At 39.3% G+C, this 22351-nt stretch overlaps 1 protein-coding gene across 1 annotated transcript in view; it reads left to right on the top strand.

The window, feature by feature from the left end:
* Window positions 1-22351, top strand: part of MINDY3 (MINDY lysine 48 deubiquitinase 3) — a 100140-nt gene that overhangs the window by 4180 nt on the left and 73609 nt on the right. Inside the window, exons 2-8 of the mRNA XM_073334111.1 lie at window positions 6039-6118; window positions 8761-8818; window positions 9250-9423; window positions 13889-13940; window positions 16159-16273; window positions 21188-21261; window positions 21792-21871. Coding sequence (XP_073190212.1) covers window positions 6039-6118; window positions 8761-8818; window positions 9250-9423; window positions 13889-13940; window positions 16159-16273; window positions 21188-21261; window positions 21792-21871 — 633 coding nt within the window. The remainder of the gene's footprint in view (window positions 1-6038; window positions 6119-8760; window positions 8819-9249; window positions 9424-13888; window positions 13941-16158; window positions 16274-21187; window positions 21262-21791; window positions 21872-22351) is intronic.

Here is a 22351-nt window from a genome sequence, read left to right as displayed (position 1 = left end):
AAGAGGCTGTGGAACTTGGGGAGGAGGGAGGGTGGTTAAATAGGGGCTGCAACGGGAGTCTGTGATCCTGCTGCCGTTCATGAACCTCTACCAGATGCCGGAGCATGTCTGTTTGATCCCGCAGTAGCCCCAGCGTTTCCTCATGCCTCCTCAGATCTTACTGCCACCACCTGTCCTCACGTTCATCTGCCACCATCCTGTACTCTGCTATTGTGTCCCTCCACACAGCTCTGTCAGTGCCAGACGACTGCATGAGCTCAGGAACATGTCATCGCGCGTGCGTTTTTTTCGCTGCCTTATCTGAGATCGCCTATGGGACGGAGGAGGGAGGCTTGAAACATTTGCAGCTGCTGGAGGGAAAAAAAGGGGAGTGAAGTATTTTAAAAAGATACATTTTACAGAACAATGGCTATACTCTTTTACGGTGAACAACGCTATCCACATTACATACCAAAATCTCATGTGCTACAAAGTTGCATTTTGCATCTTATATTGAGTGCCTGCGGCTTTGGTGTTAGAGATCACACACGCAGGGCCGGGCAACAGAATTCGGCTTGCAGGCGGCCATAGTCCTTTGGCTTCTGCAACCTTCATAACAGCAGCCCCCTCCTTTCCCATACCAAGCAAAGCCCGTTAACACGCAGCAGCAGAAACCAAACTAAACCCCCTGCATCCAATTCTCTGGGATGATCACTTTACCCCTCACCACACCGCATGGCTGGTATCAGGGAAGATCCCTGCTAGCCAAACGCGAACAGCTCAGCGCCAATGCCCCCCTGCCACCGCATGGCTAACTGCAGGGAGGATTTCTTTTCAGCTGCAGGCAAACAGCCTAGTAGGAATGGCCACCTCTGAATGTCCCCTTAATTAAATTCCCCTATTTCAGCCAGGTTACCGTGAACAATATCACTCTCCTGAGGATAACACAGAGAGATAAAGAACGGATGTTGCTTGAATGCCAGCAAACACTGGGACCATACGCTGCCAGGTTTTGTCATGCATTGATAGCAGATTACTTGCTACTAGCATGGTGTGGTAGTGTCCTACCATGGAGGATGGAATAAGGTTGCTCTCCCCAGAAACCTTCTGCAAAGGCTTTTAGAGACCCTCCAGGAGAGCTTCATGGAGATGTCCCTGGAGGATTTCCGCTCCATCCCCAGACACGTTAACAGAGTTTTCCAGGAGCAGTATTGGCCACGAATGCATCCCAAGTCCTCATCTTGGGGATGCGTTTGTGGTTACTTAAGGGCTACTTAATCATTAAAAAACACTTGCTTTTATAACATGTATTATATTTAAAAAGTTACACTCACCAGAGGTCCCTTCTCTGGCTTGGTTGGGTTGGGAGGGTATTTCAGTCAGGGCGATGAAAAGATCCTGGCTGTCGGGGAGAACAGTGTGCTGTGTGCTCTCCACAAGCTCGTCGTCGTCGTCCTCCTCTTCCCCATCCGCAAAATCCTCAGCCATGGCGGAGAGTACCCCATCATTGGAGTCCACGGACGGGTGGGGTACTGGCGGCAGCTTCTATGCAGCTCGGCGTAGAAGCGGCATGTCTGGGGCTCTGTCCCGGAGCGTCCGTTTGATTCTTTGGGTTTCTGGTATGCTTGTCTGAGCTCCTTAAGTTTCACGGGGTACTGTGTTGCATCCCTGCTGTAGCCTCTGTCCCTCATGGCCTCTGAGATTTTTTGAAATGTTTTGGCATTTTGTCTTTTGGAACGTAGTTGTGATCGCTGTATGGGGAGAGGAATCCGTGCTATCAGATCCAGTACCTCCCGTTCGGTCCATGCTGGAGCTCTTTTTCGATTCTGGGACTGCATGGTTACCTGTGCTGAGAGCTCGCCTGGCCAAACAGGAAATGAGATTCAAAAGTTCCCGGGGCTTTTCCTGTACACCTGGCCAGTGCATCTGAGTTCAGAGTGCTGTCCAGAGCGGTCACAATAGTGCACTGTGGGATAGCTCCTGGAGCCCAATACCTTCGAATTGTGTCCACACTAACCCTGATTCGAAATGGCAATGTCAATTTCAGTGCTAATCCCCTCGTTGGGGAGGAGTACAGAAATCGGTTTTAAGAGCCCTTTATGTTGAAAAAATGGCTTTGTTGTGTGGACGGGTGCAGGGTTAATTCGATTTAACGCTGCTAAATCCCACATAAACTCGTAGTGTAGACCAGTCCTGGGAGGGAGTTTGGGTGCAGGAGAGGGCTCCAGAAAAATATGTATAGTGGTGGCAGTGCGCGGAGCCGCCTCCCACATCTCTCCCACCAGGAGCCGCAGAGGTGTGCCAGCAGCCAGCCATTTCCGGGATTGGCATGGGGCCACGGTATGAAGGGAGCCTCCCTGAGCCCTGCTGTGCCCCGCGGGCCCCCCTTAGCCCGGGACCCTGGGCTGCAGGCTCTAAAGCCCCTTCTTTAATCAGGTAGACTTAATTGGGTCTAAACATCTGTACAGGACTGAAAGAAAAGGAGTACTTGTGGCACCTTAGAGACTAACCAATTTATTTGAGCATGAGCTTTCATGAGCTACAGCTCACTTCATCAGATGTTTACCGTGGAAACTGCAGCAGACTTTATATACACACAGAAATCATGAAACAATACCTCCTCCCACCCCACTGTCCTGCTGGTAATAGCTTATCTAAAGTGATCAACAGGTGGGCCATTTCCAGCACAAATCCAGGTTTTCTCACCCTCCACCCCCCCACACAAATTCACTCTCCTGCTGGTGCTAGCCCATCCAAAGTGACAACTCTTTACATAATCAAGTCGGGCTATTTCCTGCATAGATCAAGGTTTTCTCACATCCCCCCCACCCCCATACACACACAAACTCACTCTCCTGCTGGTAATAGCTCATCTAATAGCTCATCTGATGATAAGCTATTACCAGCAGGACAGTGGGGTGGGAGGAGGTATTGTTTCATGATTTCTGTGTGTATATAAAGTCTGCTGCAGTTTCCACGGTAAACATCTGATGAAGTGAGCTGTAGCTCACGAAAGCTCATGCTCAAATAAATTGGTTAGTCTCTAAGGTGCCACAAGTACTCCTTTTCTTTTTGCGAATACAGACTAACACGGCTGTTCCTCTGAAACCTGTACAGGACTGGTGCTTCTTCATAGGAAAACAAGTAACGATAACCATGGAATCTGAGATCTATAGTATATTAAATAAGATTCTCTATACAAAATTATTAACAAGAACTTGCACAAAATCTGCATCTTATCTGGGAACTAAAATTGTAATGTTGGACCCAGATATTTATTTGGTGAAAATAATGAATAAGGAATGAGAAGAAGTTGAAACATTTATTTGGCTTGATGACTGATATGACAAAGAGAAATGCTAATCTCACAAATAGGCAGATTTACAGGAATGTGCTCATAAATTTGGGGGGGGTGCATGTATAGAACTGAATTTTGAAAAGCATCAGACAGCTAAATCAGCAGGAGTATAGAATAATTTTTCACTACTAAAAGGAGGGGTTTTGATGAGGGTGGTGGTATTAGACTGAGCAGAATCCAGATATAAAAGACTCAAAGGAGAGAACTCGGAAGAATGGAATTTTGCTGCTCTAAAGGAATTGAATTGTAGTTAAATAGATCTGAGTGTTTTTTTCAGATAACTGGAAACAAAGGGAAATGATTAATGAGGAATGGAATTGGATTGGGAGGATGGTCATAGAACTAGGTGAGGAAAGGTGGGAAAGCGTTGGTGATTCTGCACCACTGCACACACGCATAATGTGCTGTGTATATTTTTAATTTTTTGCACAGAAAACACTTTCTGCTTGAAAGTGCTGCATTTCTGCCTTTTGCCCACCAAAGGGTGTTGTGGCAATAGAGCAGAGCAGCAGCTTCTGGAAAGCTTGGGAAATCAAAGAGCCTGCCTTCTTCACAGTGCTTGTTTGGCCAGGTCAGGAGACAGCAGCATGGGCTGCGGGGGGATCACAGACTGGCTCATAAGGGCTAGTGAGGGAGGACAGTGGAAGTGGAGGTGCAGGGCCACAGCAGGGAGGGGGGGTGCAAGGCTGTATGGGGGAAAGGGGTGGTTGAGTAGGGGCACAGAGACATATGGGACCAGGGGAGGGGGTGCAGGGACACATGGATCCAGGGGCAGATGTGCCTGACTGAATGAGAGAGTCTAGGGGTCAGTCAGGGTCTGCATGGGGGAAGCTCCCTAACAATTCTGCCCCCCTGCCCCCCCCCACCAAAAACAAACAAAAACAAAACAAAACTGTTCCATACTTTTCCCACCCAAACCCAACAACCCTCCCAAAGTTCACACCTAGGCTCCTTTCCAGAAATTACTTCCCTCTTGCTCAGCTCCTCCGTTACCCCAACTCCCCCAAACCTTTGCATTGCTTCTGAGGGGTGCAGGAAATAAGATTTCGGTATTGTAATAATTCATTTAAACTACTCAGAGTTCTGTATTAATATACCTAGTAAGGAATCTATTTGTATCAAAACATTTTCTGAATCTTTTTTGTTGTCTGTATTGTTAGACATACTTGGTGACAGGTATTTTGAAATAAATTACCAAAAATAATTGAAACTGGTGTGAATATATTGTGTTGTTTTGACAAATGTGCAGAATTTTAAAATATTGTGTGCAAAATTTGTGGTGGTGGTGGTGGTGGTTGTTGTCGCCGAATTCTCCTAGGAGTTAAATAACTTTCATGTCATTACATGTACAGTATTGATTCAGTATCGGTTCACCATGATGCTGTTAACACTCAAGATTGCCAGCAAGGCAATAATAATAATTAATAATAACAACAACAACAACAACAGAACTAAATGGCAGCAATGGCTTTAATTAAAATGATATAATTGTACTCTACCAACTTAAATAAACATTTGCCAAATATTCCTTTAGTATAGTATGTCGTCTTAGGGCAGACCAAACTAGTTTGTGCAAATCTGACCTGACATTTTTAGGTCACACGGTTGACAAATGGTATAATAGTAAACAAAAAAGATTCAAACTCTCTAGCAAACCCCTGAAGAATGTAAAACAAATGCAAGGTTTCTTGTGTATGGTGGGATGATACCCCATACTTTTTTTTTTCGTTGCAATTACTGAATCATCAACGCAACTGAATACTACCCTGTACTTTTGAGCACATTGCAATAGTTCTTTTTTTATTTTATTTTATTTTTTAAAGTTAAAGGAAAATTTTAGTCTATATTGGCTCAACCAGGTCAGAAGCTATCTCAGATTGTACATATGAATGCTAGTAGGCTATGGGGTGTTCCTAGCTCATAGCATTGGTGACAATCTATATCATCAGTCTCATTTACACCAGATGAATGAAATGACACCAATGAAACATTTGGCAGCAGGACAGAGTAATAGAGATTTTGGGTCAAATTAAGGGAGTCGAAGTAGGTATAACTTGCGTATACTGGCTCTTGGTATATAAATTATATCAATGTAGACTCAGATCATCTTGAACTAACACCCAGTTACTAACATGTCAGTTACACACTATTATACATCCACCTCTGGGTTTGGCTGACAGACTAAGTAAGATGTGATTTTAATTTCTAGTGAAGGAAGGGTCTAATTTACACAGTGAAGGGTGTCACAAATTACATACTTTTAGACTGGCCTATAAATTTAGTCCATTGTCTAAAAGATTATTAGCTGAATATGGTTCGGTGCTTGGAATACGCTAGTCCACCCTAATTTAAATGGTAGAGTGTTGGAAGTCACATTCTGATGAGACATCTTTATTATGTTCGCTGCTTTACATGTTACTATGTTAAAACTCTAGGGACTAGCCCTTTTTGGCCATGTGTCATTGCTGATATAGGTAATATTGTGGAATGTAATCTGTCCCCTTGTACTCCATACATTTTTTTATTTTCATGTGTCATAAATTAGACTTGATTGCTCTGTAAAAATGGTGTTTTCTGGTCTACAAAACTAACTTGATCTTGATGAATAAGGTGAGTGGAGTGGCATTGCTGTCAAGGAGAATATATGTAATACGTGTGCATGTTTAAGTACATCATTAACCATGGTCTTTTTCATTGTCAGGGTTTGTATATAGTGAATCTGAATCCACTGCATTAGAACAATTTGAAGGTGGCCCTTGTGCGGTGATTGCACCCGTTCAGGTAATGTGCACTGGTTACAGAAATGGTTCAAACTTAACAGGCACAACATTTCACCAGCTTTTACATAATTTATATGGTACCATAGCTGAATTAAAAAAACAAAAACAAAAAACAAAAACAAGCCAAAGATAGAGAGGGATCTCCAGCCAGTTGAATTTACAACATCTGATAACTACAACACATGAAACAACAGTCTAGGACAGGGGTGGGCAAACTTTTTGGCATGAGTGCCACATCGGGGTTCCAAAACTATGGAGGGCTGGGTAGGGAAGGCTGTGCCTCACCAAACAGCCTGGCCCCCACCCCCTATCTGTCTCCTCCCACTTCCCGCCCCCTGACTGCCCCCCTTAGAACCATCCAACCCCCACCGCCCCACTCCTTGTCCCCTGACTGCACCCTCCTGGGGTCGCACGCCCCTAACTGCCCCCCCCGGGCCCGTACTCCCCATCCAACCACCCCTGCTCCCTGTCCCTGACTGCTCCAACCCCTATCCTCATCCCTGCCTCCGATGGGCCCCCCAGGACTCCCACACCTATCCAGTCCCCCTGTCCCTTGACTGCCCCCTGGGATCCTCTGCCCCTTATCCATCATCCCTGCTTCCCGACCCCTTACCATGCCGCTCAGAGCACCATGACTGGCAGCTGTGCTGCCCAGTTGGACCCAGCCACGCCGCTGTCCTGCCTGGCAGGAGCTCGCAGTCCCACCACCCAGAGCGCGGGCGGCATGGGGAGCTGAAGCTGTGGGGGAGGGGAAAAAGTAGGGGAGGGGCCCAGGGCTAGCCTCCCCGGCTGGGAGCTCAAGGGCCGGGCAGGACAGTCCTGCAGGGCGTAGTTTGTCCACTTCTGGTCTAGGAACAAGAAGGGTCAAAAATAGTCTATCAACATAGAGACTTTGCAAAAGTGGTGATTTCCTTCTGGCAAGTAAGAGAGACGAAATTCAAGCGTAGGTAGCTTAAAAGAAGGTATTGAGCAGAGGCTGAGCGGGATAAAAGAGAGCAATTAATGTAGCAAGTGAAAAGAGAGCACAGATGAGGATGTAAGCAAGACTGCTATGAAATTGAAATTTCATAATCCTTTTTACCTCCAGTTCACCAATGCTTTTCTTAAAAGTATTGCTTTCACCACGGCAGTCACAGGCACCACTGCAATAGGTAATTCTGCTCAAAAAATGTAGAGCGTTGGAGTTTCAAGTGCTTACTGAATAAACAAGTGGAAATAATAAACTTTCATATTCCCAAATTATTGGGTCTCAAATCTGTGAAGTCAATATAATTAAGACATTAAAATTGATTATTGCCATTCTTGGGACTTTTATACTGGAAACGTTATATGAATTGCAGTACTCTTGATTGCCTGTGATGATGGTTTTCAAACTTTCATAGTGTGGGTTACATGTTAGTATTTTGTAGCCAATCCCAATGTGAATTAACATACCTGTGATAATTTAAGCAATTGTTTAAATGGCAAAGTAGTAATAGGAAAGTATTTAGTCTATTTTTTTTAGCTCTTTCTAATGTAGCTTCCATTGCAGTCTGTGGTCCACAGTTTGGGAGCCACGGGTCCATGACACAGGAATTATAATACAATTAAGTCCTCCTAATTTGGGAGAAAAGAACACAGGTCAGTCAGCTGCCTATAAATCTAAATAAATGGAAGGGGTGTACCAATGGTTCGAAATCTGTGAGACTGTTCTCATGTCAGTGTATATAGGCTCAATCCCCTTGTCCCTGAATTTGTGTTTAAAAAAAATGTATGGGTGAGTTAAATGGGTTTCAGTTGGGGAAGCTGGAAGGAAGGGATCAAACATGAGGAGTAAGGAGAGAACCTGGAGTAGCTGCTGCTAGCACTGGATGGCTAAAGAGCCCCAATAGGAGAATCTCTAGGGTAAGTGAGCCTGATGCAAGGAAAGGGAGACTATGGGAGTGCTGTAACACTCTGAAATACTATATGGTATGAATATTAATTAGAGCAGGAGCATATAAATCTATATTTACTTTTGCTTTGTAAGTGGCAAAAAGAACATTTTGCATATTTGCTTTTGAAGTTGGTAGTTTTGATATTTGATTTTTTTTTTCTTATCACAAGGATTTATAGAAAAACCTAGCAGATATGTAGAACTGCAATATGTTTTCAGACTGATATGGGGAAACATTGCCCAGGCACCCTTTTAAAGAAAAAAATGTAGCTTGCAAGCTGCTGAGCTGGTTAATTGCTGAAAATGTTAAGTTTGGTCTCTGCATGGAAGGAGGTTAGGGTAGTTTTCTATATAACTTAGGATGTAGAATTATGATATGGTGGTGTACCTTCACTTAAGCAAGAGTCCCATTGGGTAGTAGTCCTTAGTTCGGTATACAGTTTGGCATACAGGTGTGCACTCTGGTAGGCAGTATAGGTATACTTCACACTTGAGGTTTGTACTTAAAACTAGAGAAACTTATTCTGAAGTCACTGATGTAATAGGATTGAGTAGGGAAACCAGAGAACAAATGAAGTTCTGGTATGCTTTCATAGTTTGATCTCAAACATCTGACATTTCAACTGTATATTAATGCTGTCTTTTTAATATAAATATAATGTGAAATGTAGAATTGAATTGATTACTTCCTCTTGTAGTCTAATGCTTGTTGCTTTAATTACATAAAGGCATTCCTTTTGAAGAAGCTCTTCACCTGTGAGAAGTCTGCTTGGAGAGAGTGTCAAGGTAATTAGGATCTGTTTTCATATTTTTTATTGTAGTAATTTGCATTACAAAGGGGTTAAATATTTGTACATTTGCCTGTTAACTGTGCTGCCATGCTATCTTCATAGTGGGGGAAAAACTATACTTATACTTCACGTGGCACTAGTTTGTTAATTTTCATACTTTGATGCCAGTCTGCAATATTATTGATCACATTGGTGGACATCACTGATTGAAACATTCATCTTGGATTAGTTTAAATTCTTATAAATGAAACTGAAAGTGAGGAACACAAATCTTATTGAGATGTATCTTTGGAGGGCTGGTTTTAAATTTCTGTGCTTTAAGACAACTGCCAACGTTAATAAGTGGGTGCATACATCCAGTGCTAATAGCATACTTAAGACAGTGATAAATAGTAATTGAATTCATGCAGGATTCTGATCTTTCAGAGGAAGAACAGAAGAACCTCCTTTGTCATACGTTATGTGACATTTTAGAGATGGCTTGCTCTGATAATTCTGAATCCTACTCTTTGGCAACATGGATAAGAGGAAAAACAACTGAAGAGACTGCTAGTATTTCTGAGAGTCCGGTCGAGTCAAGTCATCAAGAGGAACAACCCTGTAAGATGTATTTCTCTCTAAATTTATTGTGTTAACTCCTGAGCAATAGTTCATTCTTTTAGAGGACCCTAAAAAAAAGGGGGTGGGATGGAAAAAGCTCTCCTGCCAACATAGTGTTGTCTAAACTGGCGCTTAGGTCAATGTAACTTACATCACTCAAGGGGGTGATTTTTTTACTCCCTGAGCGATGTAAGTTATATCGCATTAAAAGCTAGTGTAGACATAGCCTTAGTCTTAAAAGACATATGGTGTGAGGAAGGGTGCACCATCAAGGTAATAGTCATACATTATTTATTCCAGTTTTTGTTGCACATGCATGTACTTGTTTTTTGTAGGCAATATTGCAAGAGAGAGCTTTTAAGAACAGATAAGTCAGGTGACAGTATTGAATACAGTTTGGATCATAAGCTCGTTTTGGTAAGGGTTGTCTTTATTAGCTTCTACTAAGTGCCTCGGATGCTTTTGAATGCTCAGATAATAGTAGTTAAACATACTTGTTCCTAGAAGCTGCTTAATCAACAAAGTTCAACCTCACCATTTAGTGGTTATTAGAAAGATTATAAGTCTATCAGACAGGATCACTTATGAAATTTCTGCCCATTTTTGTCAACAAACATGTTTTTCCACTTAAGACGTAATGTTCATAAAGTTGTATTGGCAACTTATTTCTAGGGATTGGTAAATTCTTTCTTTGAAAGATTATTGTACCCAGGGCATAGTAATATCTGAGTAAAATATTTTCTGTATGGTTTCCGGTTTGTCATGAACATCTTCTTTGTGCTGTGAAATTTCTCTTGTAAGAGATTGGAGCAGATTCTGGTTGCCACAAGGCTTTTCCAAACTTACTCTCCTTGTTAAAAGAAAAGGAGGACTTGTGGCACCTTAGAGACTAACCAATTTATTAGAGCAGCTCTAATAAATTGGTTAGTCTCTAAGGTGCCACAAGTCCTCCTTTTCTTTTTGCGAATACAGACTAACACGGCTGTTACTCTGAAACCTCTCCTTGTTAAAATACTGACCTGTACTGAGGACGATGGAAACATGGAAAGTGGGCTTGCTCGCCACAAAAAGTCCTCTCCTTTCCCCTGCAGCAAGCTTGATAAAAGCAGGCCGGCCACTTAGGTTTCTCTTCACTGCACTGTCAACTCAGGCTCAAGTTTTGCCCCAACCACAACCTGTCCTTACACACAAATCTCTAGCTCAAGTTCAGTGGTACTTTAAGCTCCACCGAGCTAGTCCATAAAGGAGGGTGGTTTGGAGCTGAGTGCTGCTAAAGCTGGAGCTAGTAATGGAGAGGGGATGCAGCAATTCCACTTACAACTAATCAGCTGGTGATCCAATCATTCTCGTTCAAAATGTTCAGTAGTGTGGTCACTCTCACTACAGCTAGGCTAGTTGGAACATATGAGCTAACTGTTGTAGTGAACTAATCTGTCCCAATGTATTCCTATATATAATTTATATATATATATAAAAATATAATTTATTTATTTATTTATTTTTTTATGTTGCTGTACCAGTTTGGAAGTTGTGGTTGATTTTGTCCTTTATAAATGGAATGTGATTTCACATCCCAGCACTAGTCAAAATTTCCCTCTGTTATGAAGAACAGGAATCTTTAATGGCGAACCTCTCTCTCCACTCTTAGGCGCTGAACAGCTCATCTCTTACTTGTACTCTGGAATTTAAGAAGTATTTTGATTTTTACTTCCCTCCTGGTCTCAAGATTTTTTTTCTCCTGTCCTCATTTTCTCCTATTTTAGCTATAGCGGGCTTCCCAGTCCTTATCTGGCCAGACTGTGGACAAAGAGATGGGTTCCAAGGAACTGATGGCAGTGGAAAGTTTCACCACTGGCAGGGTTAAGACATAAATTGAAATTTTCTGCCTTTGCTGCTTTCACCAAATGAACGTTCAAACTTTGCCTTTTCATTTTTCAAGACTTTCGATGTTGCAGAGGACAGGATGGTTTCACAGATGGCAGTCAGCTTGACAGACAGGCTGCTGCTTTTGGGAGTCTAATTACATACTTCCAATGGAATAAAAACTGAAGTATATTCATAATGTTGTAAACATTTCTACTTCTGGCTTAATACATTAATACTATAAAATAATTCCAAATATTGTAAATATATAGTATTTTTTTTAAACTCAGGTTTTCTCTAATCACCTTTTTTCTTATATGGATTTTTTGTATTTCATCTGTTCTTTCCTCTCCTCTTTTTCTCACAACTAAATGTTGTTTCAGTGTGATCTCATCTGAGTTATGCGTGTCTCCACTATTTTTTTAGCACTACCTCTTCTCTTCCAGGCCTCTCATCTGTTATCTGCCTGTTTCCTGCTTTTGTTCCAAATGTTAAGTTTCTGCTATTCCACTCCAAGTATTGCAGAGTGAAATGGTCTAAAATACTATTCTTAGAACTGCCAACAAAGTGGACGCACATATAGAATGGTCACATTTGTTGAATCTGTTTTTGTGGTGTACACTAATGACTTGTTGAGTTTTCACTTTATTATAATAGTGCAAGCTCTCTGGTTCAAATGTTGATTTGTATATTTATTCTCTCTAACTTTTTTCTTTTCCTTTTTTTGGTTTTTAAAAAACTTAGTCTCTTTAGCTACAATAGCAGTTATGACGACTTCTTTAAAGTTACAATAATTTTCGTTATGAACTACTGTTCATGTGTTTTCCAAAATATGTTTTTGTGCAGGAATGTAACATGCATGATTTCTGCCCCCCCACCCCAATTTTTTTTTGACTATGTAAAGCTTTTTAGCCATTAAGTTGGAAGGATTAAATGATCATTTTCCTTTTTAAAAAAATATTCTGGGCAAGTCACTTTTTATGGGGATATCTATCTTGGTATGTGAGTGGTCCACTGACTAGAGAAAAAAGCTTGTACGTCATAAAACAAATAGCTCTGAATTTTTTTACTTATATTAAAAAGGAAATCTATTAAGACAAGGATCCACAGATAACTTAGCCATTTCAGGATTGATTTTAAGGTTCCAACTATTATCCGTCCACATTGCACATTTGTAGTATCTTCTGTTCTAGTTCAAGTATTTGACTTCATACTTCTTCAAAATGATATAGTAGGACATGAGACTTACGAAAAGGTCACATTCTTCTTATAAATATAACTTGCAATTCTTGACTACTTGTGATTTTTAAAACCATTAATATGTAGGTGACAGTGTTGAGGATACTGAAATCATGGTCCGCAAACTCCTGTAGTTCATAAATCTGACACTAGTCATTGCAAAAGTCACCTCTTGACTAGAGAGAGAGAAGCATACTGTGTATTGCAGGCAAACTAAAAAGACCCTTCAAAATAAGAATTTGATATTCAATTAAGCTATTCCTCTACAGATAAATGAGATACTTTGAGGAATGCTTAATGCTTTGTGAACCTTCATACTGGATTAGTAGTGTTGCTTATGACAGTTACACATGTAACTGATACAAGGCTCAATCATGCATCCATTGAAGCAAATGGAAGCACTGCTACTGACTTCTGTGCCTTCAGGATCAAATAGATATTCAGTTTTAATTGAAAGTGGAAGCATCTGTTATATCTATTATACACAAGGAATAAGATAAAACATTTAGGAATATTGGTGGAGTCAAAGCCTGTTAATGATGCTGCTTTTTGAGCGTCTCTTGTAATTTTAAATACTTGTTTTACACATTTTACAGGTATCAAAATAGATTTTAGAACCTACTTATTTAAAAGCAAGTGAAAGTTAAGAAAAGCTCATTTCATCTCCGTTTCAAAAGCTTTTACGAGGGACCAAAGGTCTACACTGAACCTGGGACGACACTGCATGCTGTATTTTTTTTTTTTTTTTTTTCCCCTCTAGCTGTAGATATATTTGAGGAATGTCTGAGGCTAGTTAGTTTAGAGCTATGAAATCTTGTTGCAGGAACAGTGTGCCTAAAACTGTCTGGAACCATTTTAATTTGTTTACAAAACTTAAACATTTGAAAAAAAAGTACAGCTTTCTTACATTGACACTGCTCTAAAACTATTCAAATAATTATGCTTGCTTTCCTCTAGAAAATAATACTTGCAGTTGACTTGCAAAATTATTTGTAGCATGCTTCTGCTTGGTGACTAACCATCATCATCACTTTTGCAAAATCAACAGTTTATATTTTCACAAAATTTCAAGACTACAAACTAGGGGCTCTTGATTTTTTTTGGTTTTGTTTTTTTAAAATTTAAGATACTTTTCTGTAATCTTAATAGTGGTGTATTCACTGATTTGTATGGTGAAGGACCCATATTGTTACAGTGAAGTAGATTACATCATGTAGATACAAAAATTGAAAATAAAATTGAAAATTTCCAAAGGAGGGGAAATTAAAAATATAACTGAAGCTTGAAAGTATACTAGCTTGCTGTGTGTATCTTGTGTCATTTTTTGCCATGTGTAGTGCTGAAAAGTGTCTCTTGTGTATAGCTGCCTTGGCTGCCGAAGAGCTTGGCTTTGAGCGATTTCATGCATTAATTCAGTAAGTAACATGTTGAAACATTTAAAATGCACTATTTTACAGTCTCACTAATATTCAAAATCAGATATATGGCAAAGTGTTGTAAGGGTAGGTCAAATTTGGAGTTTAAAACTTTGTTTTTATCTGTGTATTTATAATTCAAAAAGGAAGTAATAATTTGTTCCAGATTTTATCTAAAATATCTGATTAGCACATGATTATGGGCATCTCTTTGCAGTTAATTAAAAAGCATATTTAATAAATGTTGATTAAAAAGGATATGAATAATTCAATTTGTTGTGATATGGTCTTCACAGATTATGATGATTTTTAAAAAATGCTTGTTTGACTTGTACTGCAAGAAACAGTTTGCCTCACCTGATATCTTTCCATAACTTAGACAGGCCAGGAAATTTTTAAAAGAAATGTTTTGTCTTATATATAAATATAAAATTTGTAGTGACCTTTAGATTATTATATTAGTGACTTTTATTTTATCCAAAATATTCTTAAACTTCTATTACTGTTCTTGTTTTGTTCCTTACATTTTATTCCTGTAAAAGATATAACTTTTTATTTATTTATCTATCTTCAGAGACACATTCAACAGCATTTCATCCTTCAACCCGGCGTTTAGACAAAAACTAGAAAGGATAGGGGTAGAGCTAAAATAGAGGAACATGTATATCTATTTTAGCTTTAGCACTGTCCTTTCTAGTTTTTGTCTAAATGCCGGGTTGAAGGATGAAATGCTGTTGAATGTGTCTCTGAAGATAGATAAATAAATAAAAAGTTATATCTTTTACAGGAATAAAATGTAAGGAACAAAACAAGAACAGTAATAGAAGTTTAAGAATATTTTGGATAAAATAAAAGTCACTAATGTAATAATCTAAAGGTCACTACAAGTTTTTATCACCTTCAAGAGTGCTTACAATAGTCTATGCCAAGAAGTTTTTAAAACATCCTTTTGTGTGATGGAGGAGAGAGGAGGAAAAAATATAACATGTTGCCCGACCTCATAATCAACTCTTGTCTCTTCCTTGGTCCTATCCTAGGTCCCCAGATGTTTACCTAACACATTTTCTCACAAAACACCCCACTGGGAGTGGACATCCTTTCCCATGCCCTGTTGACCAAGTTGATTTGGTGGGTTAGGTTTCTGAACTTTCTGTGCCTCCTGTACCTCTTTTTCAAGGTTGCAGGATGCCTTTTGTTACCAGGAATGGCTTGGGTGAACCTTCCCCTCACAAGCAAATTTGCACCATTGCAATATACATTTCTTAACAATAAATAAGATTTATTAAAAACAGAAAATAGTGGAGTAAAAACAATGGCTTGTTTAGTATATTTAGATTTACACTTAGCCTAACCTCTAATGTATGTTATGCTTTCTCAGCTTAAGTGACAGAAAAGAAACCATGCATATGTGTTAAAAGAAATCTATGATTGTGATTCCATGCTGTCCCAAGAGAAAGCAATCACCTCCCTTATCTGCATTCAGAAATTTCTTCTACCTCTGACTTTCATTTAAGATCTGCCTGCACGTCCAGATATGCCTCCCATCATTTAGATTAGCCACCTTATTCTCCATACCAGTTTTTCCCATTACACTCACTCACACACAAGTTGAGGACTTTTTGCTTCGCTAAGGCTTTGTCTAAGAGGTGGCCCACTGAGGATATGACCTTTTAACAGCAGCCTTTCAAAGGCTTAATGATTCCTCTGAGGCTTCATTCTAAAGACCAGCTTGCCCCTCAAAGAAAGTGGTTTATAATTGTTCATTGAAGGGAAATAGTTTCACCTGGTTGGGTAGAGTTTTTCTTTAGATATAACTCTTCCCCTCTCCCTTCCTTTCATTATTAATTACTGTACCGACAGACCTATTCAGTCCACTGCAACTTCAGATTTGAAAAACTTACTAATTATTTATTCTAGCCACTTTGCACTATTTCAAGTGTACATAATTTATACTAAAATATTTGCATATCAGTAAAAATATAATACTGTAACCAGCTTCTCTAAAGAAACCATTTATTTGCTCTTCTGATAAGTAAATACTAATAGTTATGTCGCAGGTGTATTAACTGCAGAGATTGCTGTGTAACTGTCTGTGTGCAGTAACACGGATGTTACTCCTTTTACTTAAACAACTTAAATTTAGTACCTAATATCCTTTTTACTTTTTACACTATTCTAATGCTACATCTAAATTATTTCTCCTTTTTTCTGTCTTCAGCAAGCAATCATTCCAAAGCTTTCCAGAACTAAAGGATGCACTATGGGATCAGTATTCAGTGTGGACAAATAAATTTGGAGTATTGCTCTTTCTGTATTCTGTGATATTGACAAAGGTTTGTTTTTAAAAGAAAAGATTTGATTATTACCCCTTTTACTTAAAGATAAGCAGCAGGCTCAGAATTTAAAATTTGAGTTAATTCCAGATTTATAGGTAGGATGGGCTCCTCATTAATGTTGTAGTGGGGCATCCAGCACAGAAATAAACTTGTAAATTATTTTTAAGAAAATTCCTTTCTGAACGTCACAAGGTATTTTACAGGGGAGTAGGTGGAAAAGAATCTTTTTATAGAGTTAAAATGTATTTCTGTGTTGACTGCCATCCCATTCCTGCCTGTTTAGTAGGGACATTAGTCCCATAAATCTGTAGCTCCATTTTCATTTTAGTCTTCAGTTCAGCTGGTAGCAGTAAAATCCTGAGGAAGGGGGAAAGTCAGAGGATCTCCTTGCAGCGTTCCCCCACTGATTAACTGTGAGTGTAGTGATTGTTCCTTATCGCATAGACTTTAAGGTCAGAAGTGACCATCATAATCATCTAGTCTGCCCTCCTGCACATTGCAGGCCACAGAACCTCACTCATCCACTCCTATAATAGACCCTAACCTCTGGCTGAGTAAAGTCCTCAAATCATGGTTAAAAGACTTCAAGTTACAGAGAATTCACCATGTACACTAGTTTAAACCTGCAAGTGACCCATGCCCCATGATGCAGAGAAAGCTGAGAAAACCCCAGAGTCTCTGCTATATTTAGGGTCAGTTAAACCTTGAGCAGAGCATGTGGGCAAGACTTACTAACCAGACACCTGGGAAAGAATTCTCTGTAGTAACTCAGAACCATCCCCATCTAGTGTTCCATCAGCAACCATTGGTGATATTTACTGCTAGCAGTCGCAGATTAGCTACATGCCATTGTAGGCAGTCTCATCATACCACCCCTTCCATAAACTTACCCAGCCAGTTATGTTTTTTTGTCCGTCCCTCCTCCCCACAACTCCTCTTGGCAGGCTGTTCCAGAACTTCACTCCTCTGATGGTTAGAAACCTTTGCCTGATTTCAAGCCTAGACTTGTTAATGGCCTGTTTGTCTATTTGTTCTTCTGTCCACATCAGCACTTAACTTCTCTCCCTCCTGGTATTTATTTAATTTAAGTTATCCCCTAGTGATGTATAGAGAGCAATCACATCTCCCCTCAGCCTTATTTTGGTTAGGCTAAACAAGCCAATCTCTTTGAATCTCCTCTCATAAGGTAAGTTTTTCATTCCTCACATCATCCTAGGAGCTCGTCTCTGCACGTGTTCCAGTATAGTTTAATCTTTCTTAAACATGGAGACCAGAATTGTGCCCAGTATTCCAGATGAGGTCTCACCAATGCCTTGTGTAACAGTACTAACACTTCCCTCTCTCTGCTGGAAATACTGTGCCTTATGAATGCGAGGACTGCATTAGCCTTTTTTTCACAGCTGCATCCCATTGGCAGCTCATAGTCATCCTGTGATCAACGAATACGTCCTAGTCTTTCTCCTCCTCTGTTGCTTCCAACTAACATGTCCCCAGCTTATAGCAAAAATTCTTGTTAGTCCCTAAATGCATGATTTTGCACTATTAAATTTCATTCCATTTCTTCTATTCCAGTTTATAAGGTCATCCAGATCTTGTCTGGTGGTCCTCCATATTGGCAATACCTCCCAACGTTGTGTCAGCCACAAATTGTAGTAGCCCGCACACCCTTTTTTTGCCAATGTCAATAACAAAAATGTTAAATAACATTGGTGCCAAGACTAATCCCTGAAGTACTCCCTCCACGAGTAACCTCCCTCCAGCCTTAGATTTCACCTTTTTAGTATGGCCTGTTATAGTCTCTCCTTTAATCGGTTCCTTATCCATCTTGCAATTCTCATATTAATCCCCATCTTCGCTAATTTAATTAATAATTTCCCATGTGGAACTGTATGAAATGCTTTATTGAAATTCAGGTAGATTAGATCTCTACTGCATTTTCTTGACTAAAGAAATCAGTTACCTTCTCAATTAAAATTAAGTTGGTCTGGCACAATATACCTTTTGTAAAACCATGTTATATTTTATCCCAATTGTTAACCTCTAGGTCCTTAACTACTTTCTCTTTCAAAATTTGTTCTAAGACCTTGCGTGCAATTGAAGTCAAACTAACAAGCCTTTAGTTTTCAAGATTACTTTTTTCCCCCTTTGTTAAAAATAGGAACTGTATTAGCAAATCTCCAGTCATAGGGTACGACCCCCAAGTTTACAGAGGCATTAAAAAGCCTTGCTAGTGGTTTTACAATTTCATGTGCCAGTTCCTTTAATATTCTTGGATGGAGATTACCTGGGCCACTTTTAGTCCCATTAAGCTGTTTGTGTCTGACTTCACCTTGGATGTGGTCATTTCTACATCCATATCCTAATTCCCATTATTCAACCTGTCACTACCCCAAGCTCTTCATTAGCCTTATTAAAAACTGAGGCAAAGTATTTGTTTAGATGTTGGGCCATGCCTAAATAATCTAACCTCCACCCATCCTCAGTGCTTAGTGATCCCACTTTTTTTTCTTGTTTTCTTATTTATATGGCTATAGAACCTTTTACTGTTGGTTTTAATTCCCTTTGCAAGGTTCAACTCTGCTTGGCCTTTGGAAGTTCTCATTTTATCCCTACGCTTTCTGACCTCCAACAGGTAGCTTCCCTTGCTGATCCCTCCCTTCTTCCATTCCTTGTAGGCTGTCTGCTTTCTCTTAATCACCTGCTTAAGATGCTTTCTCATCCAGCTTAGTCTGCAGCCCTTCCTTATGAATTTTTTCCCCTTGCTTGGGATGCAGGCTTCAAATAGTTTCTAAAACTTTGACTAAAAGTAATTCCAAGCCTCTTCCACATTCAGATTTTTGAGTTCTTCAGTCTAGTTCACTTTCCTAACTAATTTCCCTTAATTTTTTTTAAGTTAACCATTTTGAAATCAAGGACCCTAGTTGCAGATCTATTTTTATATATCCTTCCATTAGTTATATTGAATTAGCTCATGGTCACTTGAACTAAGGTTGTCCACTGTAACCACCTCTTTTATTTGGTCCTCGCTATGTATCAATATTAGGGCTGTCCATTAATTGCAGTTAACTCATGCGATTTAACTCAAAAAATTAATTGTGAGTAATCGCAGTATTAATTGCACTGTTAAACAATAGAATACCAATTTAAATTTATTTAATATTTTGGATGTTCTTCTACATTTTCATATATATGGTATTCTGTGTTGTAATTGAAATCAAAATATATATTTTTGATTACAAATATTTGCACTGTAAAAATGATAAAAGAAATAGTAGTTTTCAATTCACCTCATACAAATACTGTAGTACAATCTTTGTCGTGAAAGCGCAACTTACAAATGTAGAATTTTTTTGTTACATATCTTCACTCAAAAACAAAACAATGTAGACCCTCAGTGCCTACAAGTCCACTCAGTCCTACTTCTTGTTCAGCCAATCGCTAAGACAAACAAGTTTGTTTACATTTATAGGAGATAATGCTGTCCTCTTCTTATTAACAATGTCACCAGAAAGTGAGAACAGGCATTTTGCATGGCACTTTTGTAGCTGACATTGCAGTGTATTTATGTGCCAGATCTGGTAAACATTTGTATGGATCTTCGTGCTTCAGCCACCATTCCAGAGGACACGCTTCCATGCTGATGACACTCATTAAAAAAAATATGTTAATTACATTTGTGACATAATTCTCCCCCCAAGGAATTCAATGTCCCCTGCTCTGTTTTACCCACATTCTGCCATATTTCATGTTATAGCAGTCTTGGATGATGTCCCAGCACATGTTGTTCATTTTAAGAACATTTTCACTGCAGATTTGACAAACCGCAAAGAAGGTACCAATGTGAAATTTCTAAAAATAGCTACGGCACTTGACCCAAGGTTTAAAAGTCTGAAGTGCCTTCCAAAATCTGAGAGGGACGGGGTGGGGAGCATGCTTTCAGAAGTCTTAAAAGAGCAACACTCAGATGCAGAAACTACGGAACCTGAACCACCAAAAAAGAAAATCTGCTGGTGGCATCTGACTCAGAGGATGAAAATGAACGTGTGTTGGTCTGCACTGCTTTGGATTATCAAACAGAACCCGTCATCAGCATGGACGCATGTTCCCTCGAATGGCATGAAAGGACATATGAATCTTTAGCTCATCTGGCATGTAAATATCTTGTGACACCAGCTACAACAGTGCCATGAGACTGCCTGTTCTCACTTTCAGGTAACATTGTAAACAAGAACCGGGCAGCATTATCTCTTGTTTGTCTGAGACATTGGCTTAACAAGAAGTAGGCCTGAGTAGACTTGTAGGCTCTAAAGTTTTACAATGTTTTATTTTTGAATGCAGGGTTTTTTACATAATTCTACATTTCTAGGTTCAACTTTCATGATAAAGAGATTACACTACGGTACTTGTATTAGTATTTTTCAGTTCACCTATTTCTTTTTCTTTACAGTGCAAATACTTGTAATCAAAAATAAATTAAGCACTGTATACTTTGTATTCTGTTTTGTAATTGAAATAAATATTTTTGAAAATGTAGAGAAACCCAAAAATATTTAAATAAATGGTATTCTATTATTATTTAACAGTGTGATTAATTACAATTAATTTTTTTAATCGCTTGACAGCCCAGGTCAATTTCAAATCTGTGGAATGAGTCATGGGGCTTCCAAGACACCAGCACAATCCATGTGGAGGCCCTGAGCTTTTGCCCTGGCTCTTAAACATCAGCATACATAGCCCTTATTGTCTCTTCTGTCAGGTATGCCACTCTGCTGCGAGGCTGCTAGGGCAGTCAACCTTGATGTTTTATTGTCTGATTGTTTTGTTTTATATCTGCTAGCTTTAAGCTTGTCTTCATTCCTTAACAGCATTTTTTTATAAATACTCCAGTGAGGGCTTCTGCTTTTTCTCTAGGGTATCGAAAACATAAAAAATGAAATTGAAGATTCCACAGAGCCATTGATAGATCCTGTTTATGGCCATGGCAGGTAAGTTATAAATAGTCATTTTAGTGAGATGTGTTTGCAACCTTTTTATATTTCACCAGAATAGCCAGATTATTCAATGGTCTCTGTAGAATGGACTAACACTTTCCCGTGTTTCTACAAGTGCTTATTCTTTTAGAAATAGTTGCTGAGCATTATTAGTCTGAAAAGAATTCAGTTGCTATTCTACAGTAAATAAAAGCAACAACTATTGCAGTAACTTTCTACTTGAATTTTTGGAACCCCTTTGTTCACACAGTTCGCTGCAATTTGGAACAAACCCTTTTAATACTGAACTTCCAGAGGAAGTATTCAGTCTCTTAAGATGGAGATAAATTGGCAATCTTGTGTTAAAAATGTTAGTTTTAAACTGTTTTGGGTGTCACTGAGATATATATTTAAACTGAATTCAAAGTGTTCAGACAGCAAATGCTTGCTAAGATATGAGTTTTCTCCTTTGTTCAGGAATAATTAGATTTGCAGAAATAAATTGCATGTCACTTTTTAATAGGCTATATCTTTCCATTACATAGCCAAAGCTTAATTAACCTCTTGTTGACGGGGCATGCAGTTTCTAATGTGTGGGACGGAGACAGAGAATGCTCAGGAATGAGTAAGTTACTTCCAATTTATAATTTTATCTGTTTTTACACAGCATAACTGTTCAGTGTTAGAAACTTGAGTTGTGCAGTGTTCCTGGCTCACTAGGTGAGATGCTATTTCACTGTCCTTAGGTTCAGTGTAGGCATCAAGGGAAAGTAATATTTAATCCTCCCTAGAATCTTTGAGGCTGGTATTGATTAATCCTCAAAATCCTTGTGAGGCTGGTGTTTAATCAGCCAATATTTATACAGCACTCAGAGATGAAAGGCTATACCTTTATAATTTTTTAAAAAATCACTTGTCTAACTCTCTTCAATTATATTTTCTATGATACATCTCTGCACCCAACTATTCCTGGGGAAGAAAATATCATCTAAAGTCCTAAGTGTATAGGAGGAAGTAAAGGGAGTGCTTGCATGTATCCCAAAACTCTTCAGATTATGTGGGGTGGATAGTTGCTTGTAATTGTGTAGTAAACATATTTTGATTG

Source organism: Lepidochelys kempii, chromosome 2, assembly GCF_965140285.1.
Source record: "Lepidochelys kempii isolate rLepKem1 chromosome 2, rLepKem1.hap1, whole genome shotgun sequence".
Lineage (NCBI taxonomy): Eukaryota > Metazoa > Chordata > Testudines > Cheloniidae > Lepidochelys > Lepidochelys kempii.
Note: the sequence above shows the minus strand (reverse complement) of the source record. Positions and strands in the feature narration are given on the sequence as shown.